Raw genomic sequence first — 24,475 nt, forward strand, 5'->3', positions numbered from 1 at the left:
AATATGACATTTCGAAACGTAAGGAAGTCTCTATATATTTCCATAAAATATTGTGCAATATCGACCATGTATTCGCAAGAATATTATATCTCTTTGAATTTCGATGATTCTTAATTTCTCCATTCTCTTCTTCAATTTCTTCTTATCGATATATCCTTTCATTGCTTTCGTGTTCCATGTGCTGTTTAATCCGATACAATCCTATCCAATTAATTAAATTGTGCTACCGTGCTACGATAGCAACATAACGAGGAGTTGTTATAGCTTGTTATGGAAAATATGTATAACCGTATCCATGTCGCTAACGTCATATGAATGCTTCTCCGGCTTTTACATATAGCAACGCTCCAGTTTCCACTCTCAACTCTGTTATTCGCGAATTACGCGTCATTCCGTTTAATGATATACTCGCAAATCACCTCTCCTACACAATATTAGTTGTTTAAACATAACTTGTTGGACACTGTTCTTTTAACTATACAGGATGGTCCCGAACATTCCAGCCAGACTTTGAGATGTTATAGGAAATTTAATCCTGAAGAAGAATTTTTCTATAAACATGGGTCGAAAAATGCTTCCTTGAGAAGTTATCGCTCAAAAACCTCTGATGCAAAGGAAGATCGAAAGGTGAAAAGAAAATGAAATAAAAAGAAAATGAAACTCAATAAATTTCTTGAAAAAACGATAAAAATAAAAAATAAAAATCTTTTTCTTTTATGAAAATAAAATAAATTTTTCTAAACTAAAATAGCACGTAATAGTAGAAAATGAATAAAGACGTGAAAAAACTAACTGTTCTCAAAATGTCCCCCCCCCCCCTCTTCTCTAGCTCCAATACACTTTCGGTATCGAGTAATGACCGATCTAGTCGCTTTACGGATTTCCTCCTGATTCAACTCTTTAATCGATCTAACAATAAGTAACAAAAGCACTTTTTGTACGTTTGAAACTGGTTATATCAATATCTATGGAACGTAGAACAATCATTTTGATCTCATTTGAAAGATAATTTAATTTTCTACAACTTTTGTTTCTGTACTTTTTGTTAAAAGACGCACATTTTCCATGATATTTGGAAAAATGTGTAAAATCACGATTTCAGAGGTTTTTGAGCGATAACTTCTGAAGAAAGCATTTTTCGATCCATGTTTATAGGAAATTTTTTGTTCAGAATTAAATTTTCTATAAGATCTCAAAGTCTGGCTGGAACGTACGGAGGGCCACTCTGTATATAATATTCAAAATTTATTAAATAATATAAAAATGCATGAATTATCCCGTTTATTAAAAATATGCCTTTTTGTGAAAGCTGCGCATAATTAATGTTTAATTTCGAGATGTCGCCAGTAGATAAATTAATAGACGAGTGTTTACACGACCCAACTGACCCAATTTATTGTTTGATTGTTACATCATAACGTTTCGACCATATGGTTTTGGTCCTTATCAAGTGAACTGCGTTATAGTCAAAAAGTTGAAAGAGAAAAATCGATATGTCATAATGACATTGTGTCAACCTCTCTGTTTGAGATACTGAGAAAGGCTAACTACTGCGTATAATATTCGCAGCATTTTGATACATGATGTGACGACAGATTGATAATTGACTACATTTGAATTAAAATTCATTTTCAGTCGTGCATCAAGGATGCATTCGTAATAGGAAAAATCTGTTTATCAAATCTGTATTATACTTCCTCTCGACATTCGTAACGATCGTTTACCTGTTTACCTTACTCGGGCCTCGGATCATCGGTATCATGATGCACGTTTGTCGGAATCAGGTTACCATCTGCATGCATCGCGTTACTTCATGCTGTACCTCGACCAATCCGCGGCAGACTCGTCCTCCATGCCGAAAGTTCCGGCCCCGGGATCTGCGGGGCTCGGGGCGGACGGGGGTGCGTTATATTTCCCGAGGGCCAAGTCGATGAGGGAGAAACTGCACTCGGAAAACATGGCGGCGCAGTCCTTGCCCTCGTGGCCGGCTTTATGTGCCTGAGTATACGCGCGATGCTCGTCTGGTTCGAAGGAGAACACCCTCTTTAAGGGTAGCCTGCAATGTAATGGATGATTTTTAGATCGCGAGTCGTACGTTGACGATGATCGAATTGCGCGTCGAAGAATCGTGGAAAATCGATGAGATGGGAGAGACTCGATTCTCATCTTCTCTGTATCATTCGCCGAAAGAGATATTACGGCTAAAATATTTCTCAGTCAGAAAAGATGGAAGAATGCGCTCTCTCTCTCTCTCTCTCTCTCTCTGTCTTTCTCAGAAGGCAACCCTCCATAGACGATCCCTAACGTTTTGCGAATTGCGCATTCTTGGCCGAGATGATGAGTAGGTTGCTCGTAATGGTCGGTTACGGAATAATTGGGGAGACGCACCCTTGAGATTGTCAGACAGAAAGAGCTATTTTAAACCGCACGCGAGAGTCGAGTCACGTTTTTAATCCGTCGTCATTTTTGCGTCGCAAGAAAGAGAGAGTCGTAATAACATGTTATGTTTTGCATTCTGTATCTTCGTTTAGAAAGGATAGAAGTAAATCGGCGTATAAAATTCCTAAGAGAAGTTCTTCGGTCTCATTACATTATACAAAATCAAATAGAAAATGAAGAATTTAATTAAGAAATTTCTTAGATATATGATTCATTCAAGTTGTGTCGTTCAGTTTTGTGAATCGCAATACGTATAGAAGCATCTGATTTTTTCATTGCAAAAGTACATTTTTGTATAAAAGCTCTTGTATACTAGGATATCACTATCAAGATTTTATATAGAGTATTTCGATATAAGTGGGTCAAGTAGTAATAACGAATTACAATCAAAACAAAAATGTTCAGGCATTAACAACTTTCGCGTAAACCGATTGAAAGTGAAGAGGATTTTTTTCAACGAGGGAATAAATAGCTAACGCAAAACTACAAAACTACATTGATCATATCAAGTGAAAAATAACGCGATTTTTATTTTCCGATATAACGAGAATATATGTATTGAAACGTGAAAGATCTCTGCGACAAATGGTGATTTTTATTATCGTTTTCGTTAAAAAAATATCCCATCTGTTAAATCAAAAATTTATTGTCGTAAACAATATAATTAATTCAATTTGATCTATTTTTTTATATAAAGATTGTAAATTCCAAAAAAAAAAAACTTATTGTTTATCCAGCATTATTGTTTATCTTGCATCTCCCGCCGCATTTGTTCTTTTTTCTCTTCTTCTCTTCTTTTGAATCACATTATTTCAAAATCTTGCGGCAATTAATATTTATCAATTCGTAAATTCAAGTAAATGTAGAAGAAAGATAGAAAAAACCTCGAAAAATAGAACGTCAATTCTACGACACGCATTTGCCAAATCCTTTCAAACTTTGTTTGAGAATCTTACGAGAATGATATCCGCATCATTTCTTCTATCAAGGTGTTTCCCTTCGGCATTAATCGCTGAGATGCTTCGCAAAGTGCGCGTAGAATGCATGTCCTGCCGTCGAAGCCCATCCTGAAAAATAAGAGATAATAAGATGTTTAAAAGATATATTCTGTAAGAAAAGAATGTTTGCAAGATATGACTATATATTTTTTTATTGTTGCTTTTTTACGAAAGACAAAATCTTTTATTGAATTCCACTCTGATTTGCCGAAGCGCACTTTTTTGTTCTTTTTACGAGTTGTCGCGCGGATAAGGATAACAATTTTTCTGATTTATCACTGCCACTTTCTGCTGAAGGAAACCTTAGGGAAAATGCGTTGAATGACAGCAGTTATCAGATTTCGACGTTGACTTCAAAGCCAGACGAGAAAGAACGATATTTTACAGAGTACACGTTTCTTTAGACGATCGATAAGTTATGTTTTAAAAGAAAGTCAAAAGATTTTTGGAAACACAAAAATGCCTCCAAATGCAGTTACATATTTAGCCGTTTAATGATTTAATTAATTTCCTATTTCATTTTATTTTAATGAACTTTTAGTTTTTTCTATTCTAATAAATTTCTAATTATTTTATATGTTTCACGATTAATTTTCTATTATAATATATATTTATTCTTGCAAAATAAAAATTATATTGTGCTTGTTGTAAATTTTAGACCTTCAAAGATAAGTTAAATTGAAACAATTTAGAGTTCTCTCTCTTTAAGATAACGGGTCATTCACACATCGGCAATCTGAGTAAACGTCTATCCTTTATTTCCGAGGTTTTTTTTTTTTACGAAGAGAAGACTTTAACAGAGTAAATCTCGAAGAAATGAGATAGAATTAATACTGCAGGTCCAACGTAGACATTTCACGTACTACTTTATCCCACTCATTCTTTTAAATAAATGAGATCCGTTGACATATTAGTCGTCTGTATATTGCCAATTTACGGATGTTTCAAATGTAATCCTTCAATTTATCTTGCCAACAAGTTTAAATACAATTTACTTTACGTTTCTACTTTATTTTTCTAAAATGGCAATCTGTTATAAAAAATATCACACTGATTATAGAATCTGAATCATTTATATATTATATATATTTATAAATTATCATAGTTTTTGGCATTAATGTTTCTTTTGTTGCATTAAACAAATTAATCCACATATTGTTTTAGATGATGAACGAAAGTTCAGCATTGAAACGGATCGTATTTTCGGATAATTGCTTTCTAGGCCTTCTCACAATCCGACGCTATAAGGATTTCTCAGGTAAGTTCTAATTCTTGCTACGTCCTTGGAGCAAGAACGCCCAAGGACTATAGTCGTGGCCTTATTTTGGCTCGAAACGGAACGCTATCGACGAAAATAATCGGAGGCTCTCTGACTGGCGGAGGGTATAAATCTGGTTATGGCCTGGGTCGCGGAAGAGAGAAAGAGAGGGAAAAACTATTTTCCCATGGTCGTTGGTCCGAGAAACGGATAAATGGTCTGTTGGAGACTCGTTCAGAAACAACCCTCCCGCCGTCGCTATCGGGCCGCGGCTGTGGAAACGCCACCCTCTGATTCATGCCATCCTGAAGCCGCGCCATCGCCGTCGACCGATCCCTTATAAACCAGACGATGGCCCCTGTCTCCCTCCCCTACGTACACATACATACACACGCGCATCATCCTTATACAAGGTTCTATAGCGACCGCTATAAGACGTCGGGTATAAACCACCACTTTAGCATCTTCTCGGCAAAGGAGTGAATGATTTCGTGCGGATATTAGCCGCAATATTCTAACGCTCGCCTCGTTATCCCGGCCGGGATAAAGTGGAGTAAACGACGCTGCTAAATGTCGTTCGATAAACGTCCTTAAAAGCATCGCGAGAGATGCAATAAACGCGTTCCCGACAATTATACGAGGCACACACAAATGGCCCTCCTTTGATCGCTTTACAACGTTAGTCGCAAAGTTATTCGCCTTGTAAGCGTTATAAACAATGCATAAAAAATTATTTCCTTAATAATATCCGCTTTTTTAAGTAGAGTTGTTTTTGTTTATTTAAAAAATATCACACACACACACACACACACACATACACAGATTTATAAGGAGAAGAAAATCTCAATTTGTTTTTCCTAAAAAAAAAAAAAAAAAAAAAAAAAAAAAAAAAAAAAAAAAAACTTTGAACTGATATTCGCTTAATTATATGCAATAAAGTTTTGTGCATGTTTTAAAGAAATAGTTGATGCTGCAGGAGCTCTAATTACGTTATAAAAATACCTATTCTAAATTAATATCATGAATAATTGGATATTGTACGAATTGATTTCATGTTTTGCTATCACGCGAGGATGAAAAACGATGGCCAAAAATTGATCCCGTTATAAAAGATCCTCGAACATATCTATGGTCTCATCCGTAATAGAGATATCTGTCATCCTGTCGCGCGTTATTCAAAGCCTTTCAGTGCCAATGTACCGTAATAAGTTCGTATAAAGATACACCAGCACGTTAATATTATCCCGTAAACTCGCGCGTCTCGATACAGATAAAAGCATTGATAAAATTGTCATTGATAGATCCTCTTTAATTTGTTTTCATGCTTTTGATTTTATTTGTAATTTCTGTGAGTCGGTTCGTGTGTCATTTTGTGATAGATATTATAACTATCAATTCTACAGTTTTTTTTATGTAGTATTTGAGATAAAATTATTGAGAGATGGAGAGGTATCGGAAAAGAGATACCATCGTGAGATATCATGATATCAAGAGTTTTGATATCATGTCACGCATATTGCGGTGACTGGAATTATCAGACTTGGTATAAAATGCAATTTAAATCCTCGGTCAAATAATGAAAATTAATCGGCTAAATCTCGTACAATAGCCACATCATAGGTCCGTTTCACAGTATAATACGGTTTGACAAATTGTAAGCCCACGTAACGTGACAATAAGCTCGTGTCCCTGGCTTCGACCGATGTGCGGTCGAAGAGTTTGGTCTCGTCGAGCGTCATTATTGCAATATATCGGCTTTTCCGGTTAATGCGGCTGATACGTCGGGATACGTCGCGATAGATGACACGGAAGAAACTGTAGTACTTCGACGGGTCTTGGCCATAAAGAGACAAGACGGGCGTTCGATCGTGGCAGAGCCACTATAAAGCCGCCGTTCTATTTTATTATCGAGCGTGTCTCTCGTCTCGTGAAAATTCGTCGCCTTTCCATTCTCTTTCCCCAAAGATGCTCTAAAATCCAGGTTAATATATTCACTCAATTTAAACGGATAGCGACGTTGATCCAGGAAAATTATCGTCTTCATCGCCCGCGAATGCGGATGTTATTGTTATCAGGAACGGCAATAATTAGATTGTTATGCAAATCGTCGAGCATCTATTTTAAAATTTTATCAAATACAATTTTGATTAATTTGCCAATTAATTTTTAATGCTTTAATATATAAAGTCCTTATCTGAAAAATGCAAATATTGCAATTTGTTTCTAAAATATTTGAATTACAAATACTTAAGTGTCGTAAAATTTTATATTATAATCTCTTTTATTTCTTAAATGTTAAAAAATAAATTTATTTACATAAATTTCAATATTCTTTCGTAATGATATTTTTCTCAACGCAAATATAATAATCTTGTTTGTTTAAATTGCTCGAATACAATCAAAGATTATTTTGGATTTTTAACAATTTCACCGAATTAAAACAATCGCTTTAATGAAGCTCTTTCATTGATCCAAAAATCGTATACTTACGCATTCATGATAATCTCCAATTTGTTGTAAAGCTCCCTTCGGTGCCTCCTTTGCAAATAATAGTACTCCGACTTGCGGTACTTCTTTCCGTTGGGCGCGAAATGTGTCCTGACGTCGTTATTCCATCCTGAATATTTCAGAGGGCCGTTCCTATTAGCGAGTGCAGTGAAACCGTAACGGTCGTGCTTGTTGCCAGTTTTAAGTTTATCGTTTCTTAGCTGCAGGAACGGCTCCAGGGCGGGTTTACTCTCGTTAGGTAGGTCGTAGGAAATACCCCAGTTAAGACCCTCCGTGAAAAAGTTGTCCGGGGTCAGGGTGTGTACCGTCAGGCAAAGAGCGACCTGCGTAGAAGTGTCGCGCTACATTTGCGGCTTGCCATTTCTTTTCGCTTTTGCATCTTAGGCATGATTTTTTTGTTATCTCATCATTAACGTAGAATAGTACTATTTTCCGCGGGACGAATTTCTAGCTATGAATAAGCAAACGAATTTGCTACGAATAAATAAACTATGACGCGCATATTTTATTACACAATATAACTGTAAAGCAGTATTGCGTGCAAAATCAGCAAGAATTGTATCTGCGATTAGAAATCTTATTCGAAGAGATATCTGATGAAAAACTGGTGAGGTACGAGTACCTTAAATTTCTTGAAGTTTTACATAATTTTTTGACACAGTTATTATTACTTATTAGATTTTTTCCGTTGATGCTGAAAATAATGTGTTACATCTCGTATAAATTATAATAAATGATATTAAAGTATACCAATTCCGCCGCATAGCTTAATTGGTAAGTGTATTTAATTAGTAAGTAATTAACGATCAAGTTAATTAGTTTGCGAGTGACGCGCGCGCGCCATTTATTCTTTTTCATTAAACATTTTTAACGATATATATACAAAATAATAACTATCAAAATATGCAATGACAGCCGCTCACAAAGTAAGCGCAATAACAGAGCCAATCAGCATCGCGGAAAAGAGGCAACAATACAACTTCGAGACTTTCGATTATCGACATAACATGCCTTTTTTAGATAGGGAACTAGAACAACACAGGCGCGCGTTTTTATTTATGGACATTTTCCGATTTCAAAAAATTTTTTTTCCTAACTTTAACTTTTTCTTTCACAAATTGTCAAACTGTCAAAATTCGCATGATCTGACAGTTGCGAATAACACGAATGAAGCAAGTCGCAGCGCACAAGCGAGACAGCCAATCAGCAGAAAAGAGGCTTTAACGCTTCGATATATTCGAGGTTTCATGCCTTTTTTTAGAAAGAGACAGATTTGCACTTAAAAAATTTATTTTTAAAATCAACAGAGAAGTATAATGACTTTTAATGCTATGAATAATAATTCTGTTTCGATTTACGAAAGGATATTACTGATATTATTTATATAAATAAAATATTATACAAATATTGTACGATTAATACTGTACTTACGGAAAATGTAGAACCTTCGGGAAAAACGATGTAACGTCGTTTTCTTGAGAGAATGGATTTATCGTTCGCTTCGTACTCCGACAATACCAAGCAGAGCATTAAAAACATTAGATATGTGGCATTGTAATTCATTGTGCTATTCTGTAAAAAGTATATTTTGTGTTATTGATTCAATTAATGGAAAATGGCGCATTTTTAAGAAAAATAAAGTTTTCGATAAAATTTAATAAACATCTCTTTTTGGAAGACTCGAAAAACTTGATGTAATATTATAATATTTTTATTTAACGAAATTTGGATTAATTAACAATCCTCGATTTTACATAAGTCTATACTCGATTTTTATTGTGCATGTGGAGCGCAAAACATAGTAATATTTTCTGTTTTGAGGGTTAAATGTGGGAGTTGGGATTAAAAGCGGATGCGTTTGTTTGATCTGTGTAAGTTTGACATAGCTGACGCTCGCTATTTTCGTCGCTATTTTAAATGCTCAAAGGTGATATTCCGCGTTTGAAAATTTCACAAAAACCGAACCTTTGATTTAGTCGTGTCAACGAAGCGCTCCTTGAAGGGAAATGAAATTATTTCATTGTCATCGCGGAGCGCAGCATGGCGAGAGAGAGGGTGCAAGATCGAAGGGTTAGATGGAGAAGAAATGGGGGTTCGTGGCGGGCGAAAACTTCTTCCAGCGCGAACTTGTAAAGGAATTACCCAACTTTCCGAAGAGCAAATCTCGGTATAATCCGTTGAGAAATTGTTCGACGACTTTCCTGAAATAAAAGCAGCCCATGAGCGACGCCGGTAATGCCGCCTTTTTGCGATCGCGAGAAGCGAACTGCCGTAAACCATGGGGGTTTCCTTTTTCATTCTTTCTCTCTTTCTCTTTCTCTTGCGATTCGGGCTGGTGACTTCGAGCGGGCGTTAGCGATCGGTCGGGAGGATTAGACATGAAGTTGGAATTGTACGAGGAAATAATCTTGGGATAAATAATCCGATCGGCCACGCTCCAATGGCTGGATTTATCGCGAGTTCGCAGATATTTAAAAGCCGGCTCGCGTGGAATTTTAACTCTGGTTTCGCGCGTCACCTGATCCGGAATTAAACATCAAATGTTACATTCTTGATGCGCGAAATCGTTTGATCTCTTAACGGATTAATTTTAAGATATTGAGAAAAGGAAAAATATATCGATAGAAATACCGATAATTTTCGAAAAATATCGACTGTCCTTTAGAGTTTACGGCCGAAAAAGAGGCGTGCGCGCATATGTTTTATCTTGCGGATGCAAGATTAATTTTTCATTCCGCGACGTGAATGCTGAGCTAGTGATTGCCATTTTTCCTCGATGTTAACCCGGAAAACTTTGGAATTGCCGGCATTAGTTTCTTTCTCCTCCTGGCGGGGGAATATGTATGCTGCAGGATAGTTACACGCTCACGATGCGCGTGTATATACAATATATACGGGTAGAAGCGAATTGTACATTCTCACGTGATTATACATCGATCACCGTCCTTGCGTTTCCGGCCACGAATCCCATAGATCCTGCAGCAGAACGTTATCCGCTTTTCCTTTCACGTTTGAGGGAATTTCGTTCACCCGCGTAACGACAGGCGGGATATTGTCGCGTTCCTCCGCCGCGAACTTTTCATTCCGTCGAAACGGGATGTCAATTCCCGTGTTCTCGAAAAGACGTCAAGTTAAATCAAGAAATCAATAAGATAGAGAATAGCCGTGTCTATCGACGAGGATGAATATGGGAATTTACGATTGACGGTTTCAGCGTTTTTTTTTTTTCCGTAATACCGCAAAATTTATAAAAGATTTGAAAAGTGTTGTGTGCGATAAACTGAAATAAAATTTTTCTTTTAGATAAATGGATAACTTTAAGATAAATATATGCGCCGCGCAATTTATCTTCTATCTTACTCTCTCGACGTATCGTTCGTATGGTTCGTATATTTCGTTAATTAATATTATAACTTTCCGATTCTGGCTAACGCGTAATTCGAATTTTATTATTTGAGCGCAGATATTACAATCAATGTCAAACGTTGTAAGTTCAAGTTGCCACCTTCAGCAACCAATTAATTTGCAACGGTACGGGAGATTATTTATTGTATTTCCGGACATAGCGTAGAATGTTGCGAAATTTGTTACGTCACGGGAAGAGTCGATACTCTCTCCTGGAGCAACTATTTATGTACATTCGAAGCGCGTAGGTTCGTTAACGTCAGTTAACGAATATAGGTCAATAATTTTCTCTATAATATAATGTAACGCGCGAACTCTCGATAACACGTATAATAATTATATTATATGCGTGCGTATATTATGTAACGTTACGCGAAATACAGTTTATTATTAATTCTGATAAATCGGGGCAAAGAGTAGTTTGATTGACGTTTCGCGGTTTTACACGAGGCTGCCAATCAGAACGTTAGCCATATAATTCACCGAGCGAGCTATCGAAAAATATACGAAAGACTTGGGTCTACCCCCGCAAATTGCGATCCGCCGACTCGCCCCGTCGATATACCATAACAGGATACTCCGTTATTCGATGAAAACCAATATAATCGATTGGTCCGTCGGCATCGTCAGATCTCCTCGACCGCCTTCGCCAGATCGCCGATGAAACAAGTTTGATTAGATGTAGCAGACACGTTCGTAGCTTGAAATTTGATAAAAATCTATTTCGATCAACGAGAAACAAGTTGACCGTTGCCGCCTCTTCCGTTCTGGGATCTGTCCGTGATCCTATCTCAGGTTTATTACGGATATGTGACGCTCGAAATGAAAAATATATCAGCACATTGTTGTACGAGTTTTAACTTTGTGCGTTCTTTAAATTGCATAATTATATCGCTTAACAGGGAGATTTAATATTGTAATCTCGGTCAACAAAACTCAAACTCAACTGGACGCAATGAATTTATAAAAAGAATGGAATTTCGACGAGCTCTTGTTCGAGCAGGGCATTGCAAAAATTATAATTAACCATATTGTAATGAATTAAGGGACGTAATGGATTATAATGGTGTTTGTAGAGGAGATGGTGGATGGTTTGTAGAGGGGATGATGGAATTTGTAATCTCCTCTCGTTTATAATCCTTAACATGTAGATCAAGTTATCTTCCATACAGACATTTAATCAGCGGATAATTAATTATCCCGATTATTCCCCGATATCCGCATCGATCCTGGATATCCGTTTGAGGATATAACCGCCGGATATCCCTGGTATTATCGATACGTACTAACGTAATCTCGGTCGTCATCTGTCAAAAATATCAAATATGACATGCGAGATTCGCAAATTCCACGGGCATTGCTGACATAATTCACTCCGGCAGGAAATTGCCCGATCGTGGTCCCTAGGGTGCGTCGAGCGAGGACTGGCCAAATATTTTCGTATAACGTCAGACAAAACTTTTCGCGCAGGACGAAGGATCGAGCCCTCGCGTTAAGAACAACTCCCGCAATTCACTTCGGCGAACTCTTTAGGAAGTAGGAAATTAGTTTGTCGTGAAAAAATGACACACGGGAAAAAGAGAATGATCGATCGGTGACGGCGATACCTTCGCGAAACACAATGCGTTACAATGTACGTCTAATAATTTTCTGGCAATTTTTGTCTCGATTACTGAATCTCTTTCATCGAGTATTCGATTCTCTGTTGAAATATCGATATAAAATTTGGTCGGGAACAGCAATGCCAGTGCGCGTATTTGTTCTTAAATATTGTACATCAATCCGCTAATAATATCCGCCGAAACGTTAGCGCGCGGTTCGCTATCTCGTAAATAGATTATGATTAATCAGTTTGTCGAACGGTTTGCCGGCTGTATTGAATTTGCCGAAGCCAAAGGATACCCCGACATGAAATTAACAAAGAAAGTGCATTATCGCGAGAACTATATAAAATCGAAGTTGTACCGTTTAATCTGCCGCGTGACAAGAGATGAGTAATCGGCTTGAGGGAGGAGAGGACGCCTCATATTATCGACATTTCTGATAAACTTTCTTTTTTATCGTCATTCACTCGCCTCCCCTACGGCGAATATCGAAAACGTCACTTTTTCCCGTTGAAGCAAAATAATATCGCGCCGCTTATATTAAATTGTGAGTAAAGATTATTTCGATAAATAGTATAAAAAGTAACGGTATGTAATGTATTAATAAACGGTTAAACGCGTGTATTATTTTCTTAATTAATTTTCTCCTTATTACAGTATCGATACAATCTATTATATTTACGAGATATACTTTGCATTTACACGCTTTGTAAATAAAGTTTTGGAAAATAGCATATGGAAACAACTCGTACGTGTTAAATATCAGCATGTAAATTCACGAGATAGTCCCATAGATCGCCCCGGTTCGATTGTACGCGAATTTGATCACCGGCCGAGAGCAATTATCCCAGCCAATCTCCGGAATCTCTCCGTGTGTTCCGCGAATAGGAAAATGGAATTGAAACGAGCTGTTTTATTACCGTACCGCCGATGTGTCAAATCGCGAGCATCGAATAATCCCCGGTATTCTCACCTGTCTCACTTATTTGGATCTCCTGCGATCGTCCACGAGGGTTGCCCGGTGAATAATCTCCCGTTTCGGGCTGGGCCGACCGTTATTATTGCAGTTAGGTGAGCGCGGAGCATTGTCGAATTCATTAACGTCCAGCCGCGCTCGCTCGTACTTCCGTTCTCCTCGGCTTTATTTAGCCGAACGATTAACGGCTCAACAGCCGAACACCGCCCGACACGTTGCTGGGCGTGAACGTAAAATACCGCTCCACTATTAGTGCGATTAACGTTTCCGTCCGTATTGTGTGTGTGTGCGTGTGTCGAGTGCCTCTCTCCTGTATCTGGACACGACACACTCACGCGCTTTTGTATCATGTGGTTGCGCTTATAATTCGAGAGCATTTATCATCGCGCGCTGCAATAGGATTTTTGCCGATTATCATTATCCGCGTGACGAATTATGAGAGTGGCTTGTTTAAAAAACTTCATTTTATGAGAAAGGAATATTTACTATTGAATAAACCGTAAAAGAAATATTATCGATAGTTTGAAAATTTCAAATAAAATAAAAGATTGTTTTAGAGAAATGTCATGTATTAATGGTAAGAGTAACAAATTTTATTAAGTTATGAATTAATTTAAAAATAAAGAATACGTATATATTTCTATAATTGGTCTATCACTGGATAGGATTAAATATAAACTTGGATAAAGTTTTTTTTATTTTTATCATGCTTGCGTCTAACAAATTAGCGTCGCTAGATTAAGTTCACGTATGAACTAACAAGAGTCATATGTAATTTTAACTTGTTGGTTGTGCGTCAGAGAAACATGTGAAATTGTTAGACTGATTGAACGGCATCGGTATGTCGAAATAAAAACTTATTTATCTATGAGAGAAAAATTTTATAAATTCGGCGCGACTACAACATGCATTCGAAATATTAAGCCGACGGTATAAAAGTAGTTTGAGGATTATAATTTCAAATATGTAAGGCCAATGGTTAATTCTCTACTTTTTTATACATATATACGTAGCCAACTAATATCAAACACGGTTTCCTTCATTACGCTCGTGTAATGTTAAATATGCTTCATGTATATGATTCATATTTTGCGATTAAAATGTTATTTGCTTGAAAGTATGGCTTTTAATACAAGGAAATAATAAATTTAAAAAACTGCCCTTTTTTTAGAAGTTTATTTACAATAAAAATTATACAATTGAACAATGATCTAATAATAATTTCGAGATATATCAAATCAAAGTCGTACAGAAAAATGTTTGAATTGCTCATTGTTTGTAATTTCATTTCTTTTTTATTTTTATACATTATTATTATTAATATCTTTCAAAATATATATTTTAGATGTATATTGATTGGATAAAATAATGTTGAAAATATCACAGAATTTTCCGCTTAGAAAACATGCTAATTAAATATAAAATTTTTTAATAAATTACATAGATTGCTTAGACTTAAATTTTATTATTCAAGTCTAACTTTTAAATCGGCACAGTCATTTATTTTCTGTATACAAATTATATAACAATAATTTCAGTAGTGAAAATGGACAGGGATAGACAACCTCGCAATCATTTTTTGTTCGATATGCAATATCATAACAGTCATGATCATTAGTATCCTCGAAATTTCTAAAATATATATTTTTAAGTTTTTAATTTGAAATATCATCATATTACAATAATTTTTATAAAAGCAATATAATATATGTTATTATATATTAAAATTTTCGTAGAAAGTATTAATTTACCGCAATAAAAGTTGAAAATACGCTTACCTTAAAATAATTCGTATGGCATCTTCGATAATTGAAAATCCTGGAGGACTTAACACTCTTTCCGCCTCGCAAATTGCACGAAGAATACATAATCGTCCAGGCAAGTTTTGACTAAAAGGATAACGCTAAATATTAATTAAGTGCAATTTATAGCTAAAACTAATAAATAAAATTTTCTGGATGACATCAGTCATAGTTACATTTGATAGAAAATATATATTTGAGATATTTAATGCACATTTTCGATAAAATGAATATTTTAATATTTATCGAAAAGCTATAGCTAATTTGCTTTCCCTTACATTCTTCGATATAACGTATGTTTTAATATATTTCTAAATCATAAACTAATTTATATTAAAAAAAAAAATTTCTTTTTACGTTAGTATAATTTGCCTCGAATACTTAAAATCTTTTATATTTTGATTTTGTTTGATATTTTTTATGTATTATCTAAAAACTTTGCTTTATATATATCTGCTTAATCATTTAATTTTCCTTTTTACCTGTTCAATGCCAATTCAAGATTGGCATAAAGTTCGCGTCTATGTCGTCGTTTTATCTTGGACGGTCTTTTGATCATAGCTTTCCTTAAATCTTCCCGACTAGGTATAGGCCATATCATATCAAATTCCAGATCGAAATTCCAATTGCTAGGCTCCGGAGTCTGGATAGCCTTCAGCAGGCTCAAGGTTATCTAAATGAGTAATTCCATATATATATATAAAATCACTGCTTGAATAATAAAATTATTTTAATTTCTTTCAATCCAAGGTTATTTAATTGAATTAAAATAAAAGAAGTTACTAAAAATTTTCTTATTTTAATTATTTTAAATTTTCTTATTTTTTGATATATACATTTGTAAATCAAAATAAATGAAATACTTTTATGTTTGCTACAATTTTGATGAATAAAATCCCTGACAGAAGCTGACGAAAATACGTGTTTCGTAGTTTGCACGTATTACTGATAAACTTAATTGAATAATATTTTTCAGTTTATAGTATAAAACGTGCTCATCTTCGGTTGCTCGTAAAAGCGCGGTTATCGCGTAAAATGAGAAAACGCCCGTCTAACTGATTCCTATCGATCTCTTTCGATCTTGACGGAATGAGCAGTGCGTGACGCTCTCGTAAAAGTAACGAAAGACGGACCCTCCGCTGACCGTCTGACTCACCACGAAGGCACTCCCCTTCGGAAAAGCGAGCTCCCGTCTACGTCTGGGTAAAGTCTCCCCTGACCTTTGACCAGCGGCACTTAAGTCGGCGTCATTACGGTGACACACCGCCTCCCGCAGGAGCGACAACGAGTCCGGGATCTCGGCGAGGATCAGGACGAGCCACGGGGCTCTCATTTCTCGGAATTATCGGACGGGCGGGCGTGCAAAATCGGTCCACCTTCCGTTGCTCGGAGATCTCCCGGGAGGCTCACGGGATGGAGAGCATTTTCGGAAAGCCCGGAAACATCCTTCGCGGTTACGTCGACATATTACACTTGCATTTTGCGCGCACGAGAAACGACTCGCCCGCCGTTGGGACGACGATATAGAAAAGCGTCTCCGCGCTCGCTGTTTGCACTGCGAATTATCACGCATCTGGTTTGGAACGACGAGAGACGATCTAATTGCTCGGACGAATATTTAAACATACGTACATTCATAGCCGTGTTATGTATTGCGGCTTTGTTCGACGTAGATAGATTATTACGAGATTAAAACAACTTCAATTATTTCCGTTGCAATTATCTCGCGGACGAAAAATTATCCCTCCAAACGTAATATATTAATCGAGTGTTAAATTTTTTGTACATTTCAGTCATATGTACGAAATTTCATGTTAGGGACTGCTTCTACGGTTGTGATAAAGTATGCGCTCCTATCTCGTACATGGACTCGCGCATACGTTCGTTCTCTGGGATATTTTATGTCGCGGCAAGATACCTTTCCAGTGGCAAGACAGAATAAATTTCAGTTTTTGTCAAGTTTTAATATTTCAGCACATGCAACGCTGATATACGTGAAAATTTCAATATAAATGAGAATGTCTTTTAAATTTGAAATAAGACAGTTAATGTAAAAAGAAAAAAAAACACATAAAGGATCGAAAAGTTCAAACTAAAAATAGAACCTAACACAGAAAATAACATAGCAATTAGGTTTTTATAATCTTCGCAAACTTTTTCGCGATTTATTTACTTATTGAATCGCCAAATTGGCGCTGATTTCTATGCGTTTTTTCGTATTCAATGAGCTCGACCGAGAGAGCTCATTAATTCTCTCGGGTTTCTCGTAGGCCATTAAAGTCTGACAAGCTGTCCCCCATATTGCGGAGTCCTCTGGCTTTTCCATGCTAATCTTGAAAAATCTCACCGAAAGCTCGGCCGGTTCTTTATGAGAGCTTCATCGGCTCTTCGTTTTTCCTCTCCTTCCCTTCTCACCGTGGTCTTCTATCCGCCGCGAGAGCCCTTAAATTTCGTAAATCTCGCAAAATATATTCAGGAACAGGTCTGCCTGTTTTATCCAATCCCGAGGATCCGAGTGCTTTCTGACCACCTTCGCAGCTTCCATCTGCGAGGTAATTTCATTTTGAGCTTTCGGATCTCCTTGATTCTCCTTTCCTTCCCCCTCTTCCTTCTCCCTACTTAAGCCTATTCTTTATTTCTCTTTCTCGACGACACTGCCAGTTCCATTCCGCCACCCTTACCGGGAAAACCGCGTGATTTATCTAACACTTAAAATCGAGCGATTTTTTCTCTCGCTTTCGAGAGAACGATTCTTTAGTTAATCGCGCGCAATTGCTATATAAATACAAGAAAAAAAATTGCCACCGTAATCTCTCTATCGATATTTCGTAATGTACTTTCAAGACTCTCGATTCTCCATTACGATGAATACTTGGAACATCTATTAGATGTCTTACGAAACACGCCTCATAGTTGCAACACGCTTATCCGGTTGCAGGTTGACCATTTGCTCGATGTAACGCAATGTTACCCCAAAGTTCATTTTCCACGAACATTCTGGTCGCTATTAAGGAAACCGGCGGACGCAGGTTCATCTGTTTAGCTTGCAATAATAGATCGTGTATAGAATAATATACACCGCATTTCTCTCTCTCTCTCTCTCTCTCTCTCTCTCTCTCTCTCTCTCTCTCTCTCTCTCTCTTGCTGACATACCCGCATATTCTAAGACATCGTAATGCATCGCGTGTTGCATGTCGCGTATGCGAAATTACGCTCTGTTTGCACGTATAGTGATGGTAAGCTAACGTAATACAATTCCTCTCCTGAGAACGTCAGCCGGTAATCGAGTTTACATCACATATAATTAGAGCGGAGTCGTCGTCGATTCGCGCGCAAATCACGCGATCTCCGAAGCTATTTCTCTCGCAATATTGGAATTGACATCGCGGTGGAATTTATCCGAAAATTTCTCGCGCGTCTTTTGATCGCACGAAGATATATATGGAGGTATAAATATCTTGCTAAAAAGAGAAATGTCCTCTTGAAATTATTTAAAGAAGCTGCGATTAAAAGGACATCCGGTGTTTCCGAGACATTTCGAGAGAGTGTCTCTCTTTCCAATTAATTTTTATCATAAAGCTCTTTTGAAGACGTACGTCAAATTAATCAAAGAATAAGATTTTATTATCTGTAGCATTGATGGAAAAGAACAGCCTTTCCGAGAATAATTATAGAATTGCGTTAAATTTTTTGCAATTATTAAAAAGTGAATAGACGTAGTGATGCGAGGTATAATTTATACTTTGTCGAAAGATTCTCTCTCTCTCTCTCTCTCTCTCACTCACTCACTCACTCACTATGAGAGATCAGGTCTTTGAAAGTTCTGTTGTAATCCGAGCAATTTCGTAGTTCCGAGGAAATTCCAAGAACAACATTTACTGCATAATTTGGATTGCTGACATCATTGTTGTCAACATTGTTGTCGATATCATCACATACTGATGGTTACTATTATTCGCTTTTGTGTCACGATATTTTGTGGATTTTTTTTACGATTAAAAAACCGCGCAAATCTTACTTTGCACAGAAGGAGAGGTGGGTTTATGTCTAAACTAATTCATGACGTATCCCACGAGAAACTTACGACGTATACCATATACTTTTAAAATGCATTTTAGAATATACATATATGAAGGTCTGCTATGTATATATGTATAAAGTAGACACAACAAATGTGAGATATGTATTGTATATAAATATAATAAATTTTTTATTATAATATATTATACATGGTACAACTAATTCTATAAACGTTTCTATCAAACAATGAAATAGTAAATAATTTCAATACAAGAGATGATTGTTTTAATTTAAAAAGTGCGATATTTGCGATTAATGTCAAAACTTAAGATAAGCACAATTAATAACATCTATTATTCTATGAATTCCAAGTTTCCTGAAAATCCTAATCTAAATCTGATAACCTTTGGTGTTATATACGATTCGTTAATCTGATTACGAAGAAAAGATAGGAGAGAGAGAGAGAGAGAGAGAGAGAGAGAGTATTCTGCGTGATAGCTGTTCGTTTCGTGATTGTGTAAGAGATGATTGCGCTGATTGCTGCACTTTAAAAGACATCTGGACACTTGGCGTGCATTTCGTCGCAATTCTCACCCAAGTGATAAGTTCGTTCGTATTCGGTCATCGGATCGATATCGTAGTGTCCCCCAGGCAGACTGCAATCATTAAACCCGTCATCTTTCGATTTGACATTAACATTCGAGATATTTTCTTTTTATTTTGAAATAAGGAATTTTTAATTCAATTATTAATATTAATAAGACATTTCTTTACGTGAATGTAGCATGCAGGATCTCCTCGATAAAGCTCCCTTTCCCTACGTCTTCGCGTTTACGCCTGGCTGCTTTGCAGATCGCCTTGAGAACGCAGGCCTTGCCGTTCTTCTCCTGGCTTCGCGATGAGAAACACACAGTGAGATTACCGAGTCGAAGATTTGGCCAAGAGCGGTGTAATTCGGCGGTCGTTCGTCATTATCATCATCGTTGTCGGTCTCGCCCCGAGAGTCGGCGGTCTATTCATTAAGTTCGCGATAATACCGGGGGGGGGGGGGGGCGCGCGCGTTGATATTGCCGTGCCCGAAACGTTTCACTGTAAATCCGGGGGTTACAATGAGCCCTCGTTCCCATCACCTCCCCTCCCTCCTTCCTTCTCTTCCTTCTCCGCACAGTATGCTAAACAACAGCGCGTCGTCGTTTCGCGTCTATCATCCCTCCTGCCGTCTCCACCCTCGCTGAGCAAGCACTGGCAATTAGGCTATGGCTCGGCGCAATTAGAATTAGAGTAACCGTCTCACCCAGGATTAATCCCCCTGCTCGACTCTTAACCGAAACTTTAGTACACGCGCGGCTCTAGATCGGTAGAATATATATACATACGTCTCGATCGAGAGGGTTGCAAATACCCGACAGTTCGCGAGGGAGGAGGGATGATTTATCCGCGGCAAAACGGGCTTTTACCCCAGCGTATTAGTGCGATCGATGAGCCGGAATCTCTTGAAGCTTCCTTTTAATGTCTATACTTGAGTAATAAATCCTTTCGCGAGTTTTTTAATCCATTAACATCTACATGCTAAGATTAGTCGAGTTGGTCGGGAATGCAACGCGAATCTTTATCAGAGGTTTAAATATTAATGAAACGTTCGTTGCGTTTAACGTAATTTTAACAGAATGTCGGCAAAGAAAGACCCATCATGATCTGCCAATGTAGACAAGGCAGACAGAGGCAATGCGCTTAATTTTCTTTCCTTAGATCCTCCATACTCGCGTACCATTTTGTCAACGATAATCTTCGGCCGTCCGCATGTGACGTATGAAATACGATCCCTCGGGTAATCAAAATTAATAACGGTCGTTTTTATTTCCGTGGATTACTCGACAAGGACGTCTTAAGACGACGGAGCCGCGCTCTCTAAGCCGTGCAATTCCATGGCCGATTGGCTGGCTGACTGACTGGTTGGTTGGTTGGATGCTGGGGATCGTCCACGAAACCGCATCGCGGAGACGACGCGCGGAATAAAGTGTCGCAAGTACGCGGGCATCGTTCGCCAGAATAATGCGGTGCAATTTTTTTACGTGGCTGAGCATGCTTCAAACGGCGACAGCCCCATATATTTCTCCGTGGCGTATGCGTTTCGCGAAATAAAACCGCAAACTCACGGCGGCGATTCTCGCGTTATCTCTTCGTGTTTCGCGATGCGAGAACGTTGGTTAGTTTCTGGAGCTTCTCGCGCCGGGATTTATCCGATTTCGTGGAACGTCATCGCTGCAACGCGCTGCAATTTTATCGAAAATCCGATTTAATCGGAGATTACGTTAAAATACCCGCTCTCTCGCACATAATTGTTCACTGTTTTGCGGCGCGAATTCAAGCACTTCTCTAACAGCTTTCTAAATATAATTGCTTTCACTCCGGTTCTCCCTAAAGAGCAAGTTGCTCGCACCTGATAAAACGTCTGCATTCCAATCGTCCTCCGCGACGATATTGTTCGACGGACGTCACATAAGGTATAAAGACTGATTATAAAGAACTGATGACTTTTTTCAATTATTATTCCTAGCACGTTCAAAACATCATTCGGCGAACGAGGCGAAAGGAAACCATTTATCGACATGAAGCACGTTTTTGTCGCAATGAACAAGCATAGAACTTTTACGATGACATTGAGCGAGGAAGCTTCTCTTAATCCTCCCGCGAACGCGCATTGTGCGTCGTTTCTTATACCTAAATTATCGTCGTAGCGAGAGTTGAAGAGCGTTTCTCTGCCGCAACCATCCAGCCGTGAAATTCTTTCGTCGCGCGTGTTTCGCCATGGCCAGTGTGTTATCCGGATTTTCCGGATAATTTATTACGGTCACGCTCGCGTGCGCGGTCGAGCTTTACGAGAGCTTCATGTTTTCATGGGAGCGCGTGACGCGAGCCGTCAAACAAGGAACGTCGATTACGTCGGGGGAGGGGATGTATACTAGGTGAATATCATCTTGCTTTAAATTCCCGGCTTTATGATTCTTCTCGCGCGATTCCGATCGCTCCTAAACGAGAAACGTTCTTCGCTTCAAAAAATGGAAGCATTTTATAATAAGTTCGCCTCTATTTTCCTTCGTATTGGAAGACAACGAACTCTTACTCTACAAGTTGCCGAAGCAAAAATCTCACCCTAACTCACCGTTCGCGCGCTCGTTCAATAGAATTACCATTTCTCCATCGACGAACATTTTATCGAAGAGAAGAATAAAACTGATCAGTAGAGAAAAACGACGATAGAGTCAGACGCAAAATGCAATGCAACAATGAAATAATTGATTTTCTCCATGGATGACAAAATATCGCGTAATCGTGGGAGTAGCAGTGATCTCGATTTTCCGTCGTATTATATTAAAAGTAATGTGATACTTTTACGTTATTATTAATTTATGTCATCTTGTCCGTCCGTGCAGTTATAATACTATAATGTACCATAGAGTGAGAGAGATAGACAACGATCTTTAGCTTTCTCTCCTCGTCTGTCTTCTTTACTCACGTTCTTAGCATTAGCTCCACTTTACGATATAATTCTCTTCTACTTCGACGATGATAAACCTCGGCTGGCTTCCTGTATGGCACGGTATTTCTATAGGGTAGTTCCCACGCCAGCCCGGCGGTGACACCGATGACGAAGATTCCTTGGGGCTTGGAATACGTGCCCATGGTTAGGCAGTAGACGAGCTACGTAATACAGTGAACAAATAAAAGAGAAACGAGAAGGTAAATACGGAGATCAATTTTTATTAAATCAAGCGAAGAGTAAGGTAATATATATATGTACGTCAAAATAAAAAAATTTAATCTAAAAAAGTGAGAAAAAGAAGATCAGCATTAGTGCTAATTAATTAAAATTTTCTAAGTAATTAATTTATTATCCTATATAATTCAGTGTATATTGAACGCGGCGTATATTTAAATTAATTATTTATTCGTTATATATATTGTATATACGCGTTACTCGGATTAATATTTCTGTCCTTTATGTAGTTTGCTTTTACTCGCGGAGGTTGCTGCGCTTATTAGAGTCTTTTAAAAGCAGTGTTATGCACATAAAGCAAGTTCCGTTTCATTTAGCATATGAAACTTTCCTAACTAAACTATATCGAAAATTTATGTTACGCCATGGTATACAACTTCGCACAAGGCGAAACCCTTTACACGGTCTCGCGTATCGATCTGTCTGACGCGTACCGTCAAAACAAAAACACGAGAAGATTATGATTTCATTTTAATAACGAACTGTCCGAATCCACAGCGAAGTGCGTAACAGGTTGCGTTTACGCTTGCCTAACATCTCCCAAGTTTATGCATCGCAAATTCGCGGACTTGACGCGAGAAGAGGCGACCGTAATTGCCATTTTAACGAGAATGCGCTTCTCTCCTTGTAATATATGAAAGTTTATCTTACTTGAACGTTGCTGCCTTGAGGGAATATTAGATAATTAATGCCAGCTTCTCTCTCGGACCTGACAAGCGAATCGTTTGGGAATGTCGTCGAGTTTGTCGGTTCTCCGAAACGAGACACGAGAATACCGATCAAAACGAGGTGTCGGAAACGATTGATCAGCATTGCGATGTGCAAATTTCATATTCCATCGAACGGAGTTAAAGTCCTAATCCTAACTGATAGAATATGCTTGAATGCGTGAGCGCTCTGAGCAGTGAATACTCGAGAGTAAACGCTAACTACATTCGCGTGTATCGAAAAGCAACGGTACTCCGGACCGGTAATCAACGATGAGTTAAGCGAGGAATAATTGGCTTTTTGTTCTTGTTTCGTCTCTCGAAGAAAAGAAGTTTATAAAAATTTATGCAATTTGTATAAAAAAAAACATTAATTATCTGTCAATTATCATTGCATTTTTTTTCAATATAATAAAAAATCATATATTATCAATACTTATAATATAATATCACAATTTGCCTAAATATTGTTATTTGCGCAATGTAATAATATGACAAAATAATTAGTAAGATCAAGCATTGCGAGAACGATTGTTAAAATAGCATTTTAATTGTTTATCGATTACATTAAAATGAGCCGATTAAACATTAATCTGATTCAAATTAATATCAAAACGTACGGATGCTTTCTATAAATACAATAATTTATTACTTCAGAAAGTCGTTAACTCGTCAGAATAACCTCGTACAATTTATTCGCATAATAATTATTTCATTTTTTCCGTAGATACATGTATTACGGATTACAAAATTATATCCTTCTGCGTTTTTAAGTTTCGCGATAAACGATCCTGCAATAATCTCATTATCATTGGGATAAATTTCCGGCTAGAATAACTAGGACACGACTAAACCAAGCGCACGGTACATATTATCGAATCAGACTCGTGCCAGTAGTCTAATTTAAGCCGAATATTACATGCATCGCAAAATTATATTTAACAACAAAAGCGGAATACGCGCGCGAATGTAATAATAAT

General features: G+C 37.5%; 4 protein-coding genes across 5 annotated transcripts in view; 1 reads left to right on the forward strand and 3 right to left on the reverse strand.

Moving 5' to 3' along the window:
* The window catches only part of Nachralpha1 (nicotinic acetylcholine receptor alpha1), a 257,913-nt gene that overhangs the window by 174,105 nt on the left and 59,333 nt on the right, over positions 1-24,475 (forward strand). The gene's annotated exons all lie outside the window — the stretch shown is intronic.
* LOC138938020 (uncharacterized) lies at positions 1,662-13,334 on the reverse strand. 2 transcript variants are annotated; one of them, XM_070304713.1, is made up of 6 exons: positions 13,186-13,334; positions 11,895-11,915; positions 8,635-8,775; positions 7,186-7,526; positions 3,396-3,506; positions 1,662-2,056 (listed from the first exon to the last, which is right to left on the reverse strand). In XM_070304713.1, exons 2-6 carry the CDS (start codon positions 11,913-11,915, stop codon positions 1,807-1,809), a joined length of 864 nt encoding a protein of 287 aa, XP_070160814.1. In that variant the 5' UTR covers positions 13,186-13,334; the 3' UTR covers positions 1,662-1,806. The 2 variants fall into 2 exon arrangements, with proteins under 2 accessions (XP_070160814.1, XP_070160822.1); XM_070304721.1 differs by lacking the exon at positions 11,895-11,915.
* On the reverse strand, positions 14,685-16,455 carry LOC138937692 (uncharacterized). Its single transcript, XM_070304209.1, has 4 exons — positions 16,147-16,455; positions 15,473-15,663; positions 14,967-15,077; positions 14,685-14,820 (listed from the first exon to the last, which is right to left on the reverse strand). The coding sequence occupies exons 1-4, from the start codon at positions 16,321-16,323 to the stop codon at positions 14,685-14,687; spliced, it is 615 nt and encodes a 204-aa protein (XP_070160310.1). The 5' UTR covers positions 16,324-16,455.
* On the reverse strand, positions 19,558-23,601 carry LOC138934727 (uncharacterized). Its single transcript, XM_070299140.1, has 4 exons — positions 23,440-23,601; positions 22,528-22,712; positions 19,785-19,901; positions 19,558-19,666 (listed from the first exon to the last, which is right to left on the reverse strand). Exons 1-4 carry the CDS (start codon positions 23,599-23,601, stop codon positions 19,558-19,560), a joined length of 573 nt encoding a protein of 190 aa, XP_070155241.1.

Source organism: Polyergus mexicanus, unplaced genomic scaffold (assembly GCF_030449975.1).
Source record: "Polyergus mexicanus isolate NDT 795.1 unplaced genomic scaffold, iyPolMexi1.0 SCAF_1, whole genome shotgun sequence".
NCBI lineage: Eukaryota > Metazoa > Arthropoda > Insecta > Hymenoptera > Formicidae > Polyergus > Polyergus mexicanus.